General features: G+C 34.9%; 1 protein-coding gene across 1 annotated transcript in view; it reads left to right on the top strand.

Moving 5' to 3' along the window:
* The window catches only part of CarT (Carcinine transporter), a 757,984-nt gene that overhangs the window by 531,879 nt on the left and 204,182 nt on the right, over positions 1–21,923 (top strand). Inside the window, exon 5 of the mRNA XM_070106583.1 lies at positions 1,800–2,163. Coding sequence (XP_069962684.1) covers positions 1,800–2,163 — 364 coding nt within the window. The remainder of the gene's footprint in view (positions 1–1,799; positions 2,164–21,923) is intronic.

The raw sequence follows: 21,923 nt of genomic DNA, 5'->3' as shown, positions 1-21,923 counted from the left end.
CATAAGTTGAGGCAAGCAATAATTTGTTAATATAATATATATATTATATATATACATATACAATATATGTAAATATAAGTATATATGTATATAAGTATATTCACCCGATTTTTTTTTGTAAATCGGTTTTTTATAATTTCCGTTAACGTTAGGAAAACTATAAGTATATAGTCCTCAAATTGTCAGTTCCTTTTTTTTATATATTTTCCCTTAACGTTTCCTGTATTCGTTTTTTCAACCTGTTAAAACGGATTTTCCTAGTTTTAACAGTATATAGGATTTACAAACATACATATATAATAAAAAAAAAATGAAAACGATACACTTACTTTGTCTCGCTTCAAGGGGGTTGTGGGGAGAATGTATGTGAGTGTTTTTGAGGGTTTTCCCTTTTTTTCCTGAACGCCAGCTGTTACGCTGCCTGTTGTGCAGCTACCTGTCTGTGTTTTAGCTGCTATATAGGTATATATTTTTGTTGTTAATCCGATTGTTGTTGTCCGATTTTAATTATTATTGTTTTTTGTGATCCGCGCCGGTTTTGATTTTTGTTTTGTTTTTGGTTTCGTGCCCGTTTGTTTTTGTGTTTAAGTACTTTTGATTTTATGTGTTTTGGCACATTAAACTGTTTTGCCGCTTTTTCACTTTTATGTCATATCCTCTAATTTATGCATATGTACGTATGTATGTATATATATGTTCATATACTTGTCTTTATATGGTACAGTGCACTCTTTTTTGTTTGCTCTTTGTTTCAATAAATGCACCGTTTTGGTTGTTTTTTCACTTTTTGTTCATTTTTTGGCACAATATTTTTTGTTCAATTTACAATTTTTTTGTTCACGTTATTATTTTAATACTTTTGATTTTTGTTTAATAACTCATAGTGCCGTCCACTAGGGCTCGAAGGCCCATAAGTAACCAAGTACGAAATTAGTTTTAATTTCGCTCACCGTTCGTAAAATCAGTTGATAAAGAACAAAAAAAAACGAAGTGAATTTAGGTGGGTGCTCCAACCGAAAGATGTGATCGTAAGCGAATCGAATGCTAAAAAGAAGCGTACGGGATCCTTTTTTTCCCCTTATATATCTATTGATGTCTTCATTTCATGTGATCTTGGTGATGTTGAATTTGTGTGCGTGTTGGTGAATGGTGTGGTGATGTGGATGTGAATTGATGTGGTGAATGTGGTGTGGCAGTGTCTTATGTTGAGGGGGGACTGAGTGGTCATTTAGCCAGCTTTGAAACAACAGTGCTTGGAAAGAAAATTGTCATGCATGATATTGCATTTGCTGCTCTCAGTACTTACATGAATTGAATTGCTTGTTCAGAACAAAACAAACAAACGAATGACTTGCAGTGCGCTGTAAGTCGACTTGTGCAGCTGTTTAATGTCTATATATTTGTTTAAAAACAATTAATAGACAGCTGCTTTCTAGTTTATAAGTTTCTTTAAGATTTAAAACATGTATAAGTGTCGGTCTTTGGACAAATAGGCTTCGACAATATTTTATTTTTACTTTTCATAGTTAACTTGAAATAAAAAAAAAAAAACATTCACACTCTATTGAATAAAACAAAATCAATTGCGTAGTACATACGCCAATTTCCGGAAATCCATAGGAGCCATAATTTTGTTATAAATAACTCTATATCTATTCAAAATGTCTCAAGTTGCGAAGGTATAAGAGTCAATATATCGTATATACATACATATATGTACAGTAGGTAAAAAATGTGAATTTTAGGTGCAATGGTAATAAACATTTATTTTTTTTTAATTCACATTTTTAATTTTTCAGCATTGGAACTCGTGGGAGAAAATTATAGATCGTTTGTGACTGTAATGACTTGTACTTTTTATACAACAGGCATTATGTTATTGTCATTAATTACTTACATGGAACGCGATTGGGTGAAACTTTCTTTGTACACTTCCGTACCGTTTACTTTATATTTTTTATACATTTTTATAATGCCGGAATCACCTCGATGGTTATTAATGCGGGGTCGTTTAGAAGAAGCACTTAAAGTCTTAGAAAACATGGCAAAAATAAACGGCAGAAAACTACCAAACAAAATTAAAACTAATTTGGAAGCGAAAATAGCTCAAAAAAAAGATTCGAATAAGAATACCGTCAATGTGGGAGTAATTGACTTATTCAGGTAATTTCTTAATAAATATAATAAATAATAATTACAATAACAACCGTCATTAATATTTTTGTGTTTATAATGGACAGCATGTATGTACTTACAATACATGACGTTTTGTGAACATTTTGAAGTGGATTTACAGATTGATAAAGTTTATACATATAACTTACTATAGTGTTATATATAATATATCGAAATGATAAAATGAAAAGGGCAAATTTATTTCCTGATGTTTCTCTACATGTCCCTTAGTTTTGCTAATGAGCGGAAACGAATTATGGCCCCACCCACAAAATGACGTTATTTTGAATAACAAAATGAGCTATAACGCAGCCGCTATTTAAGCCACAATAACCAAATATGGCTTCACAGACGGGAAAACGTATGGTGTATAGTAAAATTCCATATATTATTTCCGTTTACAACCCAAAAATTAAACCATGTATTATATTATATTTTGCGTTGTACGTGTCCGCGGTTGGGCTGCAAGAGTTTCGCTACCTCTGCTGCTCGCCTTGTCGTATATGGAATTATGATTGAATAAGTTTGTAGTGATAAGTTTAAGTATAATAATAATAATAATAATAATAATAAAATAAATTTGCAATTGTAGTTATAAAATATAAATACTTTATATACCGCACCGCAATGATTCCACGTATGCATGCATGGGAGATGTACGTGACGGCGCTGACGTCTGTAAAACTGCGCATAACCAGGACAATCTCACTGCGTCGTTAATTCTAATAAAAAAAAGCTCGCGTCCATTTCAATCAAATAGCCATAAATCAGAAAACAAAAATACATTGTAAAAAAATTGTGAGCATAACAACAACAAGAGTGTCTTAAGCAACATTGGCACAACAAACGCAAAGCAAAATGTAGTACAAAACAATGCAAAGCGAGGAGAAGCGCGTCCGCCTTCTACCGAAACGAAGTTGACGTCGCCGACAACGCTGCTTCTGTCTCGCTCGTGCTATGCTGTGCTTAAGTTGTCTCTTTTTGTTGCTGTAAATAATTTTTTACTACAACTTCGCAATAGCTATGCTGCAATCTCTGTTGCCTCTGCCTTTTCGTTGGTCGCTATTTTGTTGTTGCTATTTTTTTATATTTCATTTGCGAGTTTCGTGTTGTGTTTTTTATTTTTTTCTATACTATACTATATTATCCAAAACTAAAATGCCACGCCGCGCAAATAAATTTTTACTGTACAATAATATGTGCGAACACGCTGCGCAAAATCTGACCGTGAAAATATTTTAATTATGTTTGGTATCTTATTAACTTATAATACAGATCGCAGACTCACTTACTCTCAAGTTAGATGATGTGATATAAACTTAATCATAGAGGCTAAATTTAATATATTGGGCATATAAAAAAAATTTCTGATTTAAAACAATAATAAATCCAATATAATACGTTCACTAAATTTTTCCAAGATAAATATATCCCATATTGACCGATATATACGTTATAAAGGACGCCAGAAGTTTGAAATTCTTGTATTTGGTATATGGGGATAAAGGATTTTATCCATTTTTGATATTACGATATATTATTACCAGGAAAAGATGCTATATGAGTTTCATTAAGAAACATAAGCCGATTTTTTTATTTTTTAGACTTGCAATATCTGGGCAAAGTTTTACTCCGATACATTCATTCGTACTTGATTTATATATTGTAAAGTGTAAAAGTGGATCATATGGAATTAAAAATTGTTGTATATAGGAAGTAGTAATATAGGAATGTCAGGATAATCTTATTTACATATTTTAGTTGATATCGGTTAAGTAGGGTCTGAGATATAGGATTTCATTTTAGTATGCCACGTTATGACCAAAAGTTGTTCAAATCAAACCAAAACTGTTCAAGGCCCTAGGTACCGAATATTTAGACAGCAATGAATATAGTTGACTTTTTTACCGAAAATAGCGGCCAATGTGCAAAATATATAATGACTTTCAAAGAGAATACCTGATAATACTACTACTACTCTAAATGTCAAAAATTGGTTGAATCGGGTAAATATTTCACTTCGCCCATATACCTAATACAAAGATTTTCAACTTCCGGGTGACTTTATACCGCATATATCGGCCAATATGATAAAATTGGACTAAAACTTGACCCCTGCCCCATATAACTAATATCAAAATTTTCAAACAATCGGCTGACTTTATTACATATAATTGGTGATGGTATGTGAGGTACTTTAATGAAACCCTGACAGCATTTTATTAGTCTGTGGTATGATGTAAAAATTGGGTCAATACTACCCCCAAATCCCATCTACATACTACTTATTTATAAATATTTTCGTTATTATAACAAGTTTTATGCCAATCAGTGAGTATAAATTATATATTATATAAAATTACTTGAAACTGAGTTCGCGAGTATACCTGAGCAATGTCAAAATCAATCCCGTCTCGTTATATTATATAACATATCCCTAATATAAACCCTAAAATTATTTCCATTATATCAACTCAATATAGGTCTTATATAATAAATTCTGCCTCTTCGGTCGAGTTAATATCACATACATACAAGTATATATGTTTCATATCATTTTCAGATATTTTTAATATATAATATTATGGTTTAGCTGACACGAACTAAAATATAGCAATAAAACTAAGTCTAAGTTAATTACCCTCAATATAAATCAAAAAGATACCAAATTTGATTGCGATTTATTCACGATTTCATCTAATAATAGATCTTTAATTATTTCGCAACATTTTTATACTCTCGCAACCTGTTGCTACAGAGTATAATAGTTTTGTTCACCTAACGGTTGTTTGTATCACCTAAAACTAATCGAGTTAGATATAGGGTTATATATATAATATATAAATGATCAGGATGAAGAGGCGAGTTGAAATCCGGGTGACTGTCTGTCCGTCCGTCCGTGAAAGCTCTAACTTGAGTAAAAATTGAGATATCTTTATGAAACTTGGTAGACATGTTTTTTGGTATCGTGAGACGGTTGGTATTGCAGATGGGCGTAATCGGACCACTTCCACGCCCACAAAACGCCATTATTCAAAAACAAATAAATTGCCATAACTAAGCTCCACAACAAGATACAAGACTCTTATTTGGTATACAGGATCACAATAGGGAGGGGCATCTGCAGTTTTTAAAGTAGGCGTGGAAGCAAATATTTTTAGAACCTCTACCTACAATGTGAAAATGAGTGAAATCGATTGGCAACTCCGCCCACTCCCCATATGACGGTACTGTTAAAAACTACTAAAAGCGCGATAAATCAAGCACTAAGCACGCCAGAGACATCAAATTTTATCTCTGGGATGGTATGAGATGACTTTATAGGAACCGCGTTTAAAATTAGACAGTCTGCGTGACACCGCCCACTTGTAGGTGAAAACCCATATCTTGCGATCTTTTTAACCGATTTCAACCAAATTCGGTGCATAACGTTCTTTTCATATTTCAATGTTATAGTGCGAAAAGGGGCGAACTATGACTACAACCACGCCTATTTCCCATATAACACCATTTTCAATTCCATCTGATTCTTTCACTTTCTACTATGCATATCAAGCAACAATGATTGTATTGGGGTAAAACTTTGCGCGAATAATGCGTTTAATGTATGCCACCTTGTGACCAAAAATTGTCTAAATCGAACCAAAACTGTTCAAGCCCCTAAATACTGAATATATGGACCCCAGTGCCTATAGTTGACCTTCTACCGAAAATATCAGTCAACCCACAAAGAAATCGCAAACGAGTAGCCCTTCCTTACATGTTTAATATAAAGTTTGGCCAGCACTTAAAGGAATTTGCCGGGCTTTCATTCTTAACATACAAGTTGCAAGAGTATAAAATGTTCGCTTGCACCCGAACTTAGCCCTTACTTAAATTTTTCCTTGTTATTTATTTGTTTACAAGTATAAGTATAACTATATATTTTTAATACCAAGTGCCGACAGACGCTTAATCACGAGATTTTAGCTGTAAAGTATATTATCTCACTAGATTAAGCAAAATTTCGCCATACAAAACTGACACTTGTTTACCTTATTATCTCTTAGCGCCATCCGTTTGTCAGTAGGGAAATCCGTCACATTATCACAGTTGATTTAGACACTACAAAGAGAAAAAAGATGTTAACAAATAAATAAATTAAAAACAAGCAAATAAAAAAAGTAAAATTCACCTGGCAATCAACTTACCAAATCAAAAAATGCGTTAATTTCAATTAAATGGAAAATATTCAAAAGAAGACGACTTTTATAACAAAATACGACATTACTATGTATTCTTTTAATAAACATTAAACGGCATGATTTTTTTAATCTAAAAGACCGCTGTTTCATAAATCTCCAAAGGCAGTTTGGACAGTCTAAATTAGTCAACAGATTTAATGTAATATAATCACTTCAAGATTTTTGTTGGTCATGCAAAACATAAAAATAAACATGTTTTAGTAGTGTTATTCTACAACATTCGTCAAGTGATTTTAAATATAAATGAATAGGCAAATCTCAGCATTCGCGAGTGCATTTCTTGCACTCATTTGCATGCTCGGATAACTATAAAACCTAATTACCTAATTTTGTGAAGAAATTTGTGAATTTTTATAAAATTTGGAGGGATTTCCAAAAAAGAACACAAAAAGCCCAAGACCGCAGCGACAAGTGTTGTCAGAAACTTCGACAATTTGCTGCACTTAATAAAAACAAATGAGGACACGCCTCAGTAGCGGCGCAAGAGATGTGTCACTAAATTATGAAATACACCATTCATGTTCTTGAAGATAAAACTCGAAAATTTAACGTCGACCTCCAGGTACCATGGACCAAGCCAAGTGGATGGGGAGAGCTCAACTGAAATCGAATGTGACATCCTACGTTTAGCCATAGTTCCAATGAATTTTGGCTGTAAAAGCACCTTACTAGGATTTGTGCTTTTTGAAGTCGATGAACACTTATGAAAAAATCGATACACAGGTCTCGAAAGATACTTTACAGAAATTAAGCCTCCAACTATGGTATTTAACCGCTGAAATAAAATAACTGTCTCATTCTTCATAAGGAAGGCGAATTTCGGGTGTAACCGAATGTTTTATACTCTTGCAACTTATAAGAAACAAAGCCCGGGAAATTCCTTTAGGTGCTGGCAAAACTTTGTATTAAAAAATGTTGCGAAAGAATTAAAAATCCATTATTGGATGAAATCGTGAAATTAAATAAAAATTATATTGAAAACAACTTAAAATGATATATATGTATGTGCGTATGTGATTTAAATCGACCAAAGAGGCCAAATTTATTATATATTGAGTTAATACTGGTATGACGGAAATAATTTTAGGGGGTATATTAGAGATAGATAAAGGGACGGGATGATTGCATTAATTTTGACTTGCTCATGTATACTCGAGAGCTTAGTTTCAAGTTTCTATATACAATATAAATTATATTCAGTGATTGGCATAAAGCTTGTTAAAAGAACGAAAATATTAATAAGTAGTATTTATATGGGAGTTGGGGGTTGTATTAACCCAATTTTATCAATTTTCGCTAATACCACATACATATATATGTAACACGAGTTCTATTAGCATTAAAAATGAGGAAGATTGTTTTAAAACGAATGTGGTTTGAAACGAAATTTTTATAAACCTTTGGTTTTTTAATTTTCACTTTAATTTGGAAATTTGATTTTTTTGTTAAATGCCAGAAATCATGTGATTGTGTCAAAAAATCCATTATATTACATTCCACAACCCGACATAATTTTAATGGTTTCTTGCAACTATAGTACGGACTATATAGACCATAGTTTAAGTGAGTTATTTAAAAAACCATAGAGTACAATAATTTACTAAGACTAAGTACACATATTTACCAAATCAAATATTGAAATTACGAGAATGGACGGAAGAGTAGACCAAAACTCAAAGAAAATCTTTTCCATTACCCTAATTTTCCCCCCAGCCGAGGTAGCTATAGTCCTACCGCAACTTAAAAATAAGTTAGCATTGGCAAAAGGTTTCACACCTAAAGCTAGCAGATTCCTCCGCAGTTGGAAAGAAATCTTATACCGCAAATAATAAAGATTTTCAAAAACTTTCATACAAACTCTAAATGCGATTTTTGGTTGGATACGGTTACTTTAATTCACAATTAAAGAAATTTTGGAAGTTTGATCCATCCATCACATATCAAATGCTCCCTCAGAAAATTCGTATTATGAAAACTTCTATAAGGCACAACTACTCGATCAGATAAAAGCCGGCATGTCGTACGACTAACACGACTACCACTAAAGCCACAATTTCCAAACACACTCGCCTTGGGTAATTCTCGTACCTCTGTAATACAGCAGATCTTAAGTACGGAAAAAACCTACTTAAAAAAGGTGAACTGAAAGATTACGACACATCACCCAAATATGATAAAAATAGTTCAAAAGATTATAATTTCTTGGAAATTCCAACAAATTTCTTTCGCAAATTATGATAGAAGCATAAATCCTGGTTCAAGAATTTTGGCGAGACGGAACAGACTGGAACGAACAACTTATATCATTTTAGAAAAATGGTCTAAAGCGGTCGCATATTACGCAACTATCTATGTGCGCACCCAAAACGATGCCGCGACCACACGCCACTTACTAGTAGCAAAAGAAAGAGTACTTCCTTTAAAACCGCTTAGTCTCCCACCAAAAGAGGTTCATACGTGGCTGGAAATTACAATAGAAAATTAGCTACGTCGAATTTACCATATTCCGTCTTGATATTGTGACGAACACGGATGATAGAACAAATTCGAACCGCCGATAAATTGCCAGAAGCAACTGGACAGCGAATTCCCAGTTGGCAGAATATTCTAGTAGGGAGCTTTTGTTAAAGATTTACTATATAATGGCTGTCGGATTGTGCAACACCCACAGTTCTAATTAGAGTGTTGCCGTGTAAAGAGCAATAAGTTGTAAACTCGAATAACGAGCAATACGTGTTAAGTTGTTGGAATTAGAAATAAATACAAGTGTATAGCATTAAATTGGGACTTTAATTTAACAATCCAGTGATCAAACTCAAGAGTGAGTTACAAGATAGACGATTTATCGATAGAAATCCGTTATAATATCAATTTTCTCATTCAAGTCTATGACAACGGCATCTTGAAACTAATTGATTATCAAGTTGCTTGTAGCCTAACATTCGTTACGGCTGTCAATTTAAATCAATTTTGACAAGTTGTCTGTATGATCAACTTGACAACAAGTTCTTGATCGTGTAACTGCAGCGTTAGATAAAAACTTCTAATGTTTTGAGAAGCAGGCTGCACATAACCCCAGTTATTCATACATGCAGCCGCCAATCAGAATAAAGAAACCTTCATTCTATTTAGTACTCCTGGGTTTGAAGAATGAAATTAAAATTGAAAGAAAAATTGCTTTTTCTCATACAAATCCAAGTGGATCATTGAGGAATAAAGTATTTTACCGAAACGTATTTTAAGTATAAATTTCTTGGCCCCATATTAAATTAGTAAATATATCAGAAATTTAATGAAAAATAATATATTAAATAAAATGAAAAATTGTATATGTAACTTTATTACCTCTTTTTTGTACTTTACGTTATTGTTCATGTTTTTTTTGTAAATAAATCAAAAGATTGTTTTATGAAAATGAAGTGAACAAAGCCAAAGTCTCTTAATTTAAATCAGTGAAAAGTAAGTAGATTTTAAGGGGTTAAACTATCGCTAATTTCGATAGTATTTTTTAAACTATCGAGTAAACAGAATACTGTCATGTCCGCTGACTGCTTGTCACTGAAGAAGCCACTTGAATCTGTTGAGCCCAATTTGCTTAAAATGTGTTGTCGAAAGATGACCAGTTAACCTACAAGGGGCTTTCATGTGAAGGTCATCTGGAATAAATCTTGATGTTGATCTGGTTGACAAATGTATTACTTTTCGTGTACATTACTTTTTGTTTTCTAATGCGGATGCGAATGTCAACCATACACATTTGAGTGTATTCAGTGTCTTGAGCTTTGTAAAGTTATAGTCCGACTTTGACAATTTTAAGACTAGAGATGATATACCTAAAGGGCACTTTTCGTTCTTGTAGAAGACCCGACCACCCACTGATGTAGCTTATGTATATATTAAATTATACAATATTATTATAAACTATTCAATATAGTAAATGGTATTGATGAATAAAGACGAAAACGTTATATGCTGTACAGTACCATTGGAATAAGTGAGAACAGGACCATTATTCCATTCATTTTCCAAGTCATAGTGGTTACTTCATTAAAAACTTCTGTAATCTCTTTGATAATCAAACGTGTACCGTTACATATTATAAATGGATTCAACTAACTTTTGACCGTATAATGCCATTACGGGTATATCTAGAGAATTAAGAAACACAATTTGACATTTTTTATTTCATTTTCATTGTCAACAAAATTAGCGACTGATTTAAAATACATCAGATCACCTGGCAAAAACTGTTGTATCTAGAAATAAATTTCATCAACATCTACATTTGGTGCTGCTTGAATACTGATCCTGTTATGATCCAAGTAATTAAATTTTATTTTCAGGAAAATACTCTCAATTAATAAATTTTTGTCATGAACAGGAGTGCAGAAATTGTCTGGCAATTTAAAGCATTGATTATTTGGTTGCAGTTATTTTATACCATTCCCAATTTTTAGCAATTGTTCGGAAAATATTTGTTCTGGTTAATTAATTTGTAATTGCATACGCATATATATGGTCTATCAAATCGTCTCAACACTTCACCATAAGAACTATTGTTTAAACTTCAATCTTGAATTAATCGTCTCGCAGTTTTCTGTGCAATGCTTCGAGAGTATTTGTGAGTCATTATATACTCGTCCCAAATTATGATTGAATTTTTCCTCAACACTGACATATACACATTGAAGCCTTCAATACTAGCATAATATTGTTATTACTACTAATTACTAATATATGATAAAAAGTTTACTAAACCAACTTTAAGGGTGACTATTACAAGTATATTTTTAAACATATGTAAAAATGTAACATTCTCAATTTCCTACTGTTATATTTTTTCTCTTTCTTGTGCTGCTCTGATTTCACTTCGTTTCCATAACTCGAACTCATTTTCATTGCAGTTTACTTTCATTAAAAGCTTATTTGTGTATTTTTTTTATTTACAATGGATAAAAGTCCTGATATAATCAAATTGGATAGTGATAATGAAGATTTGGATTACTCGATATGATTGATATGTTCTTTAATATTGTAGAACATATTTTCATTCTCTCATCAATAGCTTCCGCAACTCATGGGACGAAAGACATTTTAAGTCTCTTTTTTACACCTTGGGTTACGTTACTTAAGTTTTAGTAAGGATCCTGAGCTTTTTCTAGCAATAAATATTGTATATTACTCAGGTAGAATGTAGCTTTCCAATGGTGAAAGGAATTTTGAAATCGGCAATAGAGTTTGTGAGCTTATTTATTACAAACATACACACAAATCTTTCCTATTTATAATAGTTGATCGATTTCACACATTTCGACTTTAAACTATTATAAATCCTGGGTTATACGTTAATTTGATTTTATTAATTTTTGGCGTCATGACATACTATTACACATATTGACCAATAAGATATAAGTCAACCGAACAAGACATAAAGTCAACCAGACGTTTGAAAATCCTCATATTGGGTATATGTAGAGATCGAGAAAGATTACCAGATTTTATACATTTTAAGCACAAGAATACATAGTTATTACAAAGAGATTTGAGATTGCTGAGTTTTACAAAGATACCTCACATATTAACCGATATATACAGTATAAAGTCAACCAAAAGTTCGAAAATTATTATGTTAGGTATACAGGGGCAAGAGGAATCCAATGTTAACCAATAACCAGTGTTATCCACTTCTGGGCAAATGAGCAATATAATCGGGAAATGACACTCTTTGAATTGCAATAACATTTTTTCAGACAGAAAAGTTTTTAGTCCACATATTCGAAATCTAAGCTGTCCGATTTCGACCATTTTTGATATAGGATGGCATGTCCCCAAGGCACTCTCTGTATATAGTTTTATCTCGATATTTTCATTGGTACTTTGTTTATACATATTATATATGACAGACAGTCACTCGGAATTCAACTCGTCTTGTTATCATAATTATTTACAAATATATAACTCAATATCAACCTCGATTATTTTAAGTGATACAAACAACCGCTAAATGAACCAAACTACATATTACAAGTGAAGCAAATGTTTTGAGAGTATACCATAAAATTTTCTTAATTTAATTTAGCAGATACCAATTGCCACTCCCCGTCATAAAACAACATATTAGTTAGTCGTAATTAGTGTAACCTCAGATTACGCTCAAGACATGGAGAAAATCTTCATTAAATTCTCGGACCGTCCATCCGATATACAAGAATACTAGGCGTGCGAAGCGAAATGTACAGGAGATCAACAAGGTTTAGGGGGACAAAATATGTACAGTGTTCAAAACCGTTTAATAGCAACTTCAGTTTTATATAAATCAACTCTATCGTTTTTCTTTCGGGATACAAAAATTTAAAAGAAAATATATCTCTACCCAAAATATCTACATACATATATTGCACATTTATTTGGTATAAACGAATATATTTCATACATTTTTTGACATTTGTTGCGCCAGTAACAACTAAAGTTTAAATAAAAAAACAAAATAGGAACGAAAAATTCTTAGTTTAGTACAACACAAATTGTAATTTAAGAATAAGTTAAAAATAAAATAATCTTAGGGAACAGTTTCTGTGATAAAACATTCGCTTTATTATTAAATTGTTGTATATCTTAATATTTGTTCGTTATCGTCCATATTGTTTCCATCTATAACTAGAACATCATTTACTTCTCTGTTGAAACTATTCAAAGAGAGAGACGAGAAAGATAATGCAGGAGATTAATAGCACAGTTAATCCCACAATAAATCCAATAAAGATTGCAGCAACTTCGATCGACTTTATTGCTACACTAAATGAACTGAATATGAAAAGAAATTAACATAAACACCTACGTCGTGTGTAAAGTGATGGAAGCAAAGCGAACGCAACTCTTTAAGCCTTTAAAGTTTTGGTGTAATGTGATTAATGTGTAGTGGATAGATAGGGCTGGATTTGAGTTTCAGGGTTCAGAAAGATACAATTCAGTCGCTAAACAGTATGAAGGCAGCACGGTGAGGGTGTGCCACCACAATGTTAAACATGATTGAATATTACAATACGGTAAGACTCTATGACATAAATGATGGTTCCCTTAAAAACTTTTAAGTGAAGACAATCAAGTTGTTCGGAGTCTCCGCGGAGTCTCGAGTTAAGCAATATTAAAGGGGTTAGTGCTTTCGTTAAACTTTAGAAGACAATTGATAAGGATCGAAAATGCATTGACATAACTACTGCAATAACCGAAATTTGATCTAAATTAACAACTGGCTTTTCGCGTGCTTTTTGTTGGCAAAACTTTATATTAAACATGTAAGGAAAGGCTAAGTTCTAAATCTGTTGACTATCATGACTAAGTTTTTCAACATGCAGTTTAAAATCCTCCAATCTTCAATTTTGTGGAACTTAGAAGTGAGCTTTGGCGGCAGCGAATTCGTCGATAATAGTCTAAAAATCCAACTTATTGGCAAATTCTGCCTCTAGAACAATGTAGCTAGTCCTGAAATCCTGCCCTGTGACGAGCATGATCGATGAAAATTTTTGATCCTTGCTAAAGCACTAAACGAACGCTCATCACTTGAAACTGCAACGGCAAAAGTGCAAACTATTTTCAAAGCGATGTAAATATTTAGGAAAATTCCTAATTTTCGAGCATTGATGGCATTCAATAACTTGTATGGAGTAAGACTAGTTTCAAAGTTTGCATCATAAACGTTTCTGAAGGCAACTTTTCAGATGCATCAACGGAATATTTTTTTTGCAAAATTTCTTGCAGCTGCGTTGAGTTCATCTTCTGTGATATCATGGAACTGCCATTTCTATTAGAACGATTCGTTTATGTCACTCACTGCGACGAATCTTCTCTTCGTTACACAGATAGCGCTGTCAAGTATGACGTAGAAAGTATTTCTTTTGAACTCAATTACTTCTTTACTGCTATTTTCATCCCATTCTTCATGTAGGTAGAAAAAAATTACCGCAGTGTTTACTTTTATGACATAGCATCACGATCTCTGGTAAAATTTTGGCAATAATTGTAAATCACCCTTGCGATTGGTTAAATGTTGCTAATATGTTGGTCATATTAGGAAATCAAAAGCAAAATAAAAAATTTTTCACTATTTAATTTTAGTTTAAAACTGTTACGCTCAGATTTTTCAATATTTTCAAATAATAAAGTAGCATGCAGTTGTCGTAGTCGAAGGCCTCATCGAATATTTTTCGGATCGGGTGGTCTATTCTTTTGGTTGTGTGAGTGGTGCACAGATGCGGTTTTGTGGTGTGTTGTATTTTCCTGTGTGGTGATATAGATGTGTGGTATATTGTGTTGTGTTATATTAGGGTGCACCAGTATTTACCGAGTAAAGTGATGTGTAGAACATATGTAGGTGGAGGCTTGCTCATACACATATTTACTGCAATTAGTACATAGTAGCCGAGGCACACAAGCGAACAATATACTCAGCGTTCGGAAAGCACTTGGATTAAAGATATAAGTGGCAAGGCAGCAATATGGTCTTGCAAAGGACAAGCCTTCACATCGTGCTCCAGAGATGCCCAAAACGGCTTCACATGGGCGAATATACATGGAATATATCTTGTAAGTTGCTATGCTCGCCCTAGTGCGTCAATAAATGAGTTCGAACACTTTCTCCTGCAGCTGTCTCTAATGATAAGAAGCAAATCTCCGGTAATAATAGCGGGAGATTTTAATGCCTGGTCTACTGCTTGGGGTAGCAGAAGCACAAATCATCGTGGACGATTGGTCCTAGAATTCTTGAGTCAAACGAACCTTACAGTAATAAACAGTGGCACGCAAAATACCTTTCAAAAGGGCAATAATGGTTCCGTAATAGACCTAATGTTCGCTAACGACGCGCTTAGCAGGCACATTAAGTGGGGGGTGTCAGACATATACACAAATAGTGACCACATGGCCATAATTGCTGAAGTTTTGTTCTCCCAAGAAACGGAACCCCTCAGTAGAAATACCTCTCGAAAACGAAGTTGGAGACAAAAGGAGTTCGATACCGACGTTTTCGATATCATCTGGGGTACGGCAAAGGCACCAGGCGGCGACGCCGCCCACTTGGTATCCGCTGTGCAGAAGGAACTAGTTGCAGCATGCGACGCAACTATGCGCAGGACGAGATACAATAACAAGCGAAAACCAGTGTACTGGTGGAACGAAGAAATCGCCACGCTGAGAAAGCTCTGTCACTCAGCTAGACGTCGCTTCCAGCGTAATCAAGGAGGGGAGAATGGAAATCGACTCAGAGAAGCATTTAAACGCCAAAAAAAGCTCCTGAGGTCAGCAATCACTCGTAGCAAAAGAGGTTGTTTCGAAAAGCTTTGTGAAGAAGCAAACATAGACCCCTGGGGAACCGCGTACAAAATATGTATGTCAAAATTTAAAAATATGCCGCAGCAACCTAAGAACGCATCATTTATGAGGAAAGTCGTCGACGTATTATTTCCATCACATGAGACCATGTCCTATGCTATGCGTAACGATGTTACAGAGCCCCCTCTATTAGTTACACAAGAAGAACTACTGGCCATTGCGAAAAGAATTAAAAACTCCAAAGCGCCTGGAATAGATGGTATACCAAATAGAGCCCTAAAAGAAGCCATGACTCTGAGACCCAGTTTGTTCGTTAAAATGTACAATGCGTGTATACTGGAAGGCGTGTTTCCCGACCCGTGGAAGGTGCAGCGTCTGGTTCTACTTCCAAAACCGAAAAAGCCACCTGAAGAACCTTCATCATATCGACCTCTGTGCATGCTCGACACGATTGGTAAAGTGTACGAAAGCATAGTAAGAAACCGCTTGGAGTTAGCAATCCAAACAGCCGGCGGATTATCAGAGAGACAATACGGCTTTATAAAAAAGAGGTCCACTATTGACGCACTAAGTGAAGTCGTTGCTATTGCGAAATGTGCAATAAGTGGCAAAAGATGGAAAGGTGGCACCAAAGAATATTGCGCGCTAATTACCCTGGATGTGAAGAATGCATTCAATTCTGCGAAATGGGCAAATATCATCAAGGCCCTGCACGAAATACGCGCTCCCCAATACCTTATAAATATTATTTTGAGAACAGAAGGCTGCTTTTCGACACAGATGAGGGTACCAAGAGCTACTCTATCTCGAGTGGAGTACCACAAGGTTCGGTCTTAGGCCCCCTTCTTTGGAACCTGATGTACGACGGGGTGCTAAGACTACATCAACAACAATCCGTGAAACTAATTGCCTATGCGGATGACCTCATAGTGGTAGCAGTAGCGAAACATCTAGATGACCTCCGGGTCATATGCAATGATTGCATAAATGGTATACGACGGTGGTTCGCAACCATGAGTCTAGAGTTGGCTGAGCAGAAAACAGAGGTCTTGCTCATTAGCTCCAGGAAAATTGAAGAAAAACTATCGCTAACCATAGGAGAATGTCAGATAACTTCACAGCCACAGCTAAAGTATTTTGGCGTTATATTGGACTCAAGGCTAAAATTTAAAGAGCACTTGGAAAACACGACGAGTAAAGCAAATTAAATTTATAATTATTTATCTAGAATGATGGCAAATAGAGGCTGTGTGCGTTCCAGCCGACGATTTCTAATAGCTAAGGCAATGAGATCCGTTATACTGCATGCGGCTCCAATATGGATCCAGGCGCTAGACACAAAATCATATGCTAAACCAATAATCACAGTGCATAGGCTTTCTGCAATACGCGTGATAAGTGCTTTCCGAACCGTATCAACCGACGCTGCGGAAGTATTAGCCAGTATGGTGCCCATCGACATCCAAGGAAATGAATTCGCGCGCTTATACCAGCAATCGGATATCTCTACAGCAACAAAAAGAGAGGAAAGAACCAAGAGCATTACGCTGTGGCAGCAACGGTGGCAAACCTCATCCAAAGGACGGTGGACTCACAGACTGATACCAGACATCAGACCGTGGATAGATAGACAGCATGGGGACCTGGATTTCCACCTGACCCAAATGCTAAGTGGACATGGGTGCTTTAGAAGCTACCTTTACAAATTTCATCATGACTACAGTCCGTACTGTCCGACGTGTACAGAATGTATTGAAGACTCTGAACATGTTTTTTACCATTGCCCTCGGTTCTCCAGTATAAGAGAAAATCTGAAAACCACACTTGGCGGTAGTTTCTATGTGGAAAATTTGACAGCACTTATGTGCGAGTTGAATGGAAAGCAGTCAGCGAAGCGTCAGCTGTGATAATGACAAGATTGAGACACTTACAACAGATTAGGAGTCAGTTAGTCCGTACCGTAGAGGAGACTTAAATGTCTTCTTCTCTCCCATGAAGTAATACTTTGTCCAGTGGTTCCGTGGGAGAGATTTGGGTTAGGAGTAGGTTAGGTTTAGCGGATTAAAGTTCCGCACTTCGGCTTTCGATGCTTCCCCCTACTATAAAAAAAACAAAAAAAAAAAAAAAAGCCGAGGCACGGCACACATGGAAGCCGGAGGATTATTTGATGATGGAGTTGAAATATGTCCATATATAACTGTATGTGTAGAAAAGGGCTTTTGTTTTAAAACATATTTGGTATGCATGCAGGTGCACAAATTAATCAACTTTATTTAACGGATTTTTTGAAATTGTGTTTACTTTTTCCACTCATTGTATTTGCGTTTGTTTTTCTTTTATCTGTTCATTATTTTTATTGTTTATTTAAAATTTTTTTTACAATCATCTTTTTAAGGATAGGATCCGATATGGCTAGAATGAGTGCCACTTTCAGAACAGGCCCTGTGGTTAGGGCTATGAAATCGGAGGGATCTTGCGAGAGTACAGTGATTTTCCATGAATTTAGAACGCCTTCATTTCGAGTTAGTAATGCGGTAATTTCCAGCAACGTTTTTGAAGCGGAATTTTAGGGATGAATTTCCATAAATCACCCATATGAGGAGCGCTTAGATAGATGCGATAAGAGCGACCTTTTGTTAGTGTAGATTAAGAGGATCTTATGTTTGCTTTTATTATAAGCGCAGCTTTAGGGTGAGCTGAGAAATTTTCTGTAATGGAACATTGAATGATGTCTTTTTTGACAATAGATGCAATTGAATTTGCTTTTACTATCTTTATAAGTATGTGCACGGAACAAGCTATTGTAAAAAGTCTTTTTGTTCTGATGAAATTCTTTCTTTCGTTAATTTTAAATTGTTTAAACGTCTCAAAAGATTTTATGCTTCTGTTCGGATGTGAACGATTGCATTTTGCAAAAGCTTCTGTTTAAATGATTTTTGTTACTAGGAAGCTTCTGCTAAGATCGTGTTAATAGTTTCGTATTGGCTAAATGACCACTCAGTCCCCCTCACCGTAAGACACTGTCACAGCACATTCACCACATCAATTCACATCCACATCACCACACCTCCTTACCATACATTCCACATCACTACACCATGCACCAACATGCACACAAATACAACATCACCACGATCACACTACCATGAAGACATCAATAGATATATAAGGGGCTAAAAAAGGATCCTGTACGCTTCTTTTTAGCATCGATTCGCTTACGACGGAACATCTTTCGGTTCGAGAACTACCCTACCCTAAATTCACCTCGTTTTTATCACTAGCGATGAGTGGAATCAAAATTAATATCGTAATTGGTTATTTATGGTCCTTCGAGCCCTAGCACTATGGGTTATTAAACATAAAAGAAAAAAAAAATTATGTGCCAAAAAATGAACAAACAGTTGAAAAAAACCGGTGCATTTATTGGAAAAAAAATAAACAGGTGCGGTGACAAAAAGTGAACAAAACCAAAAAGGTGCAGTGACAGTTATTGGAAAAAAAGAAAACAGTGCAGTGTAACATAAAGAAATATATACATATATATATATGTTATATGTGTACATAAGGAAAATATTAGTATATATATATAACAAAATATATATACAGCAGCAAAAACACAGGGAGAGAGCTGCACAACAGGCATCGGAAAAGCTGGCGTTAAGGAAAAAAGGGAAAACCAAAAAACCCTAAAAAAACACTTTTTGCTCAACGTTAATTTCCAGAGTAAAATTCGAAAAACACACTCGAGGTTGACTTGTTTATAGTGCCTAAAAACAAAAAAACTATGTGACAGATCGCGCTCAAATTTGACATGTAAACATATAACAGTCCTGCCAACGTAAGCAAAAAAAAAAGTATGGCCATATGTCATGTCCTTGTCGAGTTATGGATAAAGTCTCGTTTTGCGTTGAGCAGAAGGTATATATGTATATATATATAATATAATATATACATATATATATACAAACGCCGTTCTGCTACCGATACAAACGTTTGGTTGAGCAGCCCAAAACTTTTAAACGCAACTGTACATTGGTATTTAAATGCCAATGGTCGGTATTTGGCAGGGTGAACTTTTGTTGGCTGTGTGCTTGCGACGCGGTGATCGAATACCTCTAAGTACATATATACACATGTGTATATAACATACGCAGCAGTTTTTCAATGAAATGTACGGTTGCACTGACGCCACAGTTCCTTCGACGCACCAGACTACTTGTACCTCGACTTATAGTATGCGTATGTAAGTGCGCGCCCCACTTCTGACACAAAGTTAATAAAAAATTGACAAATATTTATAATCATTGATTTATCGATAGTTCATCAACTTCATATGGCGCGTTTTTAATCGGAGGCACCAGTTGACCTGAAGTGATGCTGTGACCGCGCGCTCTAAGCCCTCTATCTCGAAAACGGTTCACCGTATAAAAAAAAATTTTAAACAAAATTTGTAGAGAATTTTGTATTCTACAATATTGATAATAAATACCAACAGCAAAAAACCCATAGGAAATGAGATATTTACAAAAAAAAGCGCAAAAACCCGATTTTTGTGACCTTTTACCTTGAAATTTAATAGTTGCGTACACCCTACCATATGTAGGTTTTGAGACAACTTTTAGGGTGTCAATATACAAGTATTTACAGACTTACAGCTGGGTATCTGAATTCCGAGGTGAACTTACTATAATGACTGGACTAAACGTATATTATACAATATATGAACCAATGTGTATATATGTATATGATTTACAAAATGATTATAATATTATATATTAGTTTTAACTTTTGTTATTAATAATCCGTATGTAATTTACCGCACCATTTATAGATTTTTTTAAATTTTTTATTACATTTTTTTGGTTTTTTTTTTAATTGTACCCTATGTAGGGTATTAAGCGATAGACAGATTTTCTGTTTTATGCATTTCGAAATATCCGTATATATGTATGCGATCTAAGCGATTTCGACAATGTTCGCAGTGCGGAGAGAGCGAGAAATTGAAGTTGTTATTATGCCGATATTTTACCGTATGCACTGATGTCTATATGTATCAATTTATAATATTGTACAAGTATTAAAATAGATAAAAATTGAATTTATGTACATATGTATATGTTTTTTGTAAATAAATATCTCTCTTCTTTTTTTCTTTTCTGTTAAATTCTTAATTTGCCTTAGTTTACTTGTTTTGACGCAATCCTGCTTATTGCTTTGTTAAGCATAAGGGGTATTGCCGGAAAAGTGTGCAAGCAAATACTTGAAATTTTTTGGTATATTGTTGGAAACGTAAAGTGTGTTTTGAATACACAAATGTAAGCATATAAGGCAATCACTTTATGTAATATGTTTTTTCGATATACGTATATATATCTATATATACAAATATGTGGATATATTGTATATATAAATAATATATACCAAACTATTTTCCGCTTTTTAAACAGTTTCCGTAAATTAAACAGTTTGGTGACCGTTATTTTTAAGTATTGTTTTAGTTTTTTATATGGAAAAAACGTAATTTGACATACATATTATATATTCTACTTCTTTCTAATTGTACTCATCTGCGTTCGCGCTCCAACGGTAATATTTTGTCCACCGACGCCTTGGAAAAATACTGAGGTAGGTCCGTTATTCTTTAGAAACTGACGCCGCTTAGCCGCTTACCAAAAACAACCAGCGACTTTTGCTTAGCAACTCCAACAACACGACAGTTGGTTTAGCACCAACTCAACTTTTGGCTAAGCGATTTCGACAATTTCAACGCTGCAACAACTTCTCGGCGCTACTGTACGCTTCTTCCGAAAACCACGCCATGTATAATATATATATTGTTTGTCGGCGCCCACATCGCCTGCAACATTGTGGGATTTTCAGAAGTATGCGACCATGGCAACGACAGCAAGTTGCCCAGGCACACGGGCACTATCTAAACTGCCTATCGCACACGCATGGGACTCAAGAGTGTGTGTCCACGGGTCTGTGCCACATTTGCAGCAGACCACATCACACACTACTTCATCGCATCTCGAGGCGCGACGTTGGTCGGCCACCTACTCTGCGAAGCCGCGCAACAGGACCTCGACCCTCAACTCGTGCGGTACACCCGCGGAATGTAACACCACGGCGTCGACAGCCTAGACCGCCACCACGTCGTTCCAATGGTCTGAGCAG

This window comes from Bactrocera oleae, chromosome 3 (genome assembly GCF_042242935.1).
Source record: "Bactrocera oleae isolate idBacOlea1 chromosome 3, idBacOlea1, whole genome shotgun sequence".
NCBI classification, from domain to species: Eukaryota; Metazoa; Arthropoda; class Insecta; order Diptera; family Tephritidae; genus Bactrocera; species Bactrocera oleae.
Note: the sequence above shows the minus strand (reverse complement) of the source record. Positions and strands in the feature narration are given on the sequence as shown.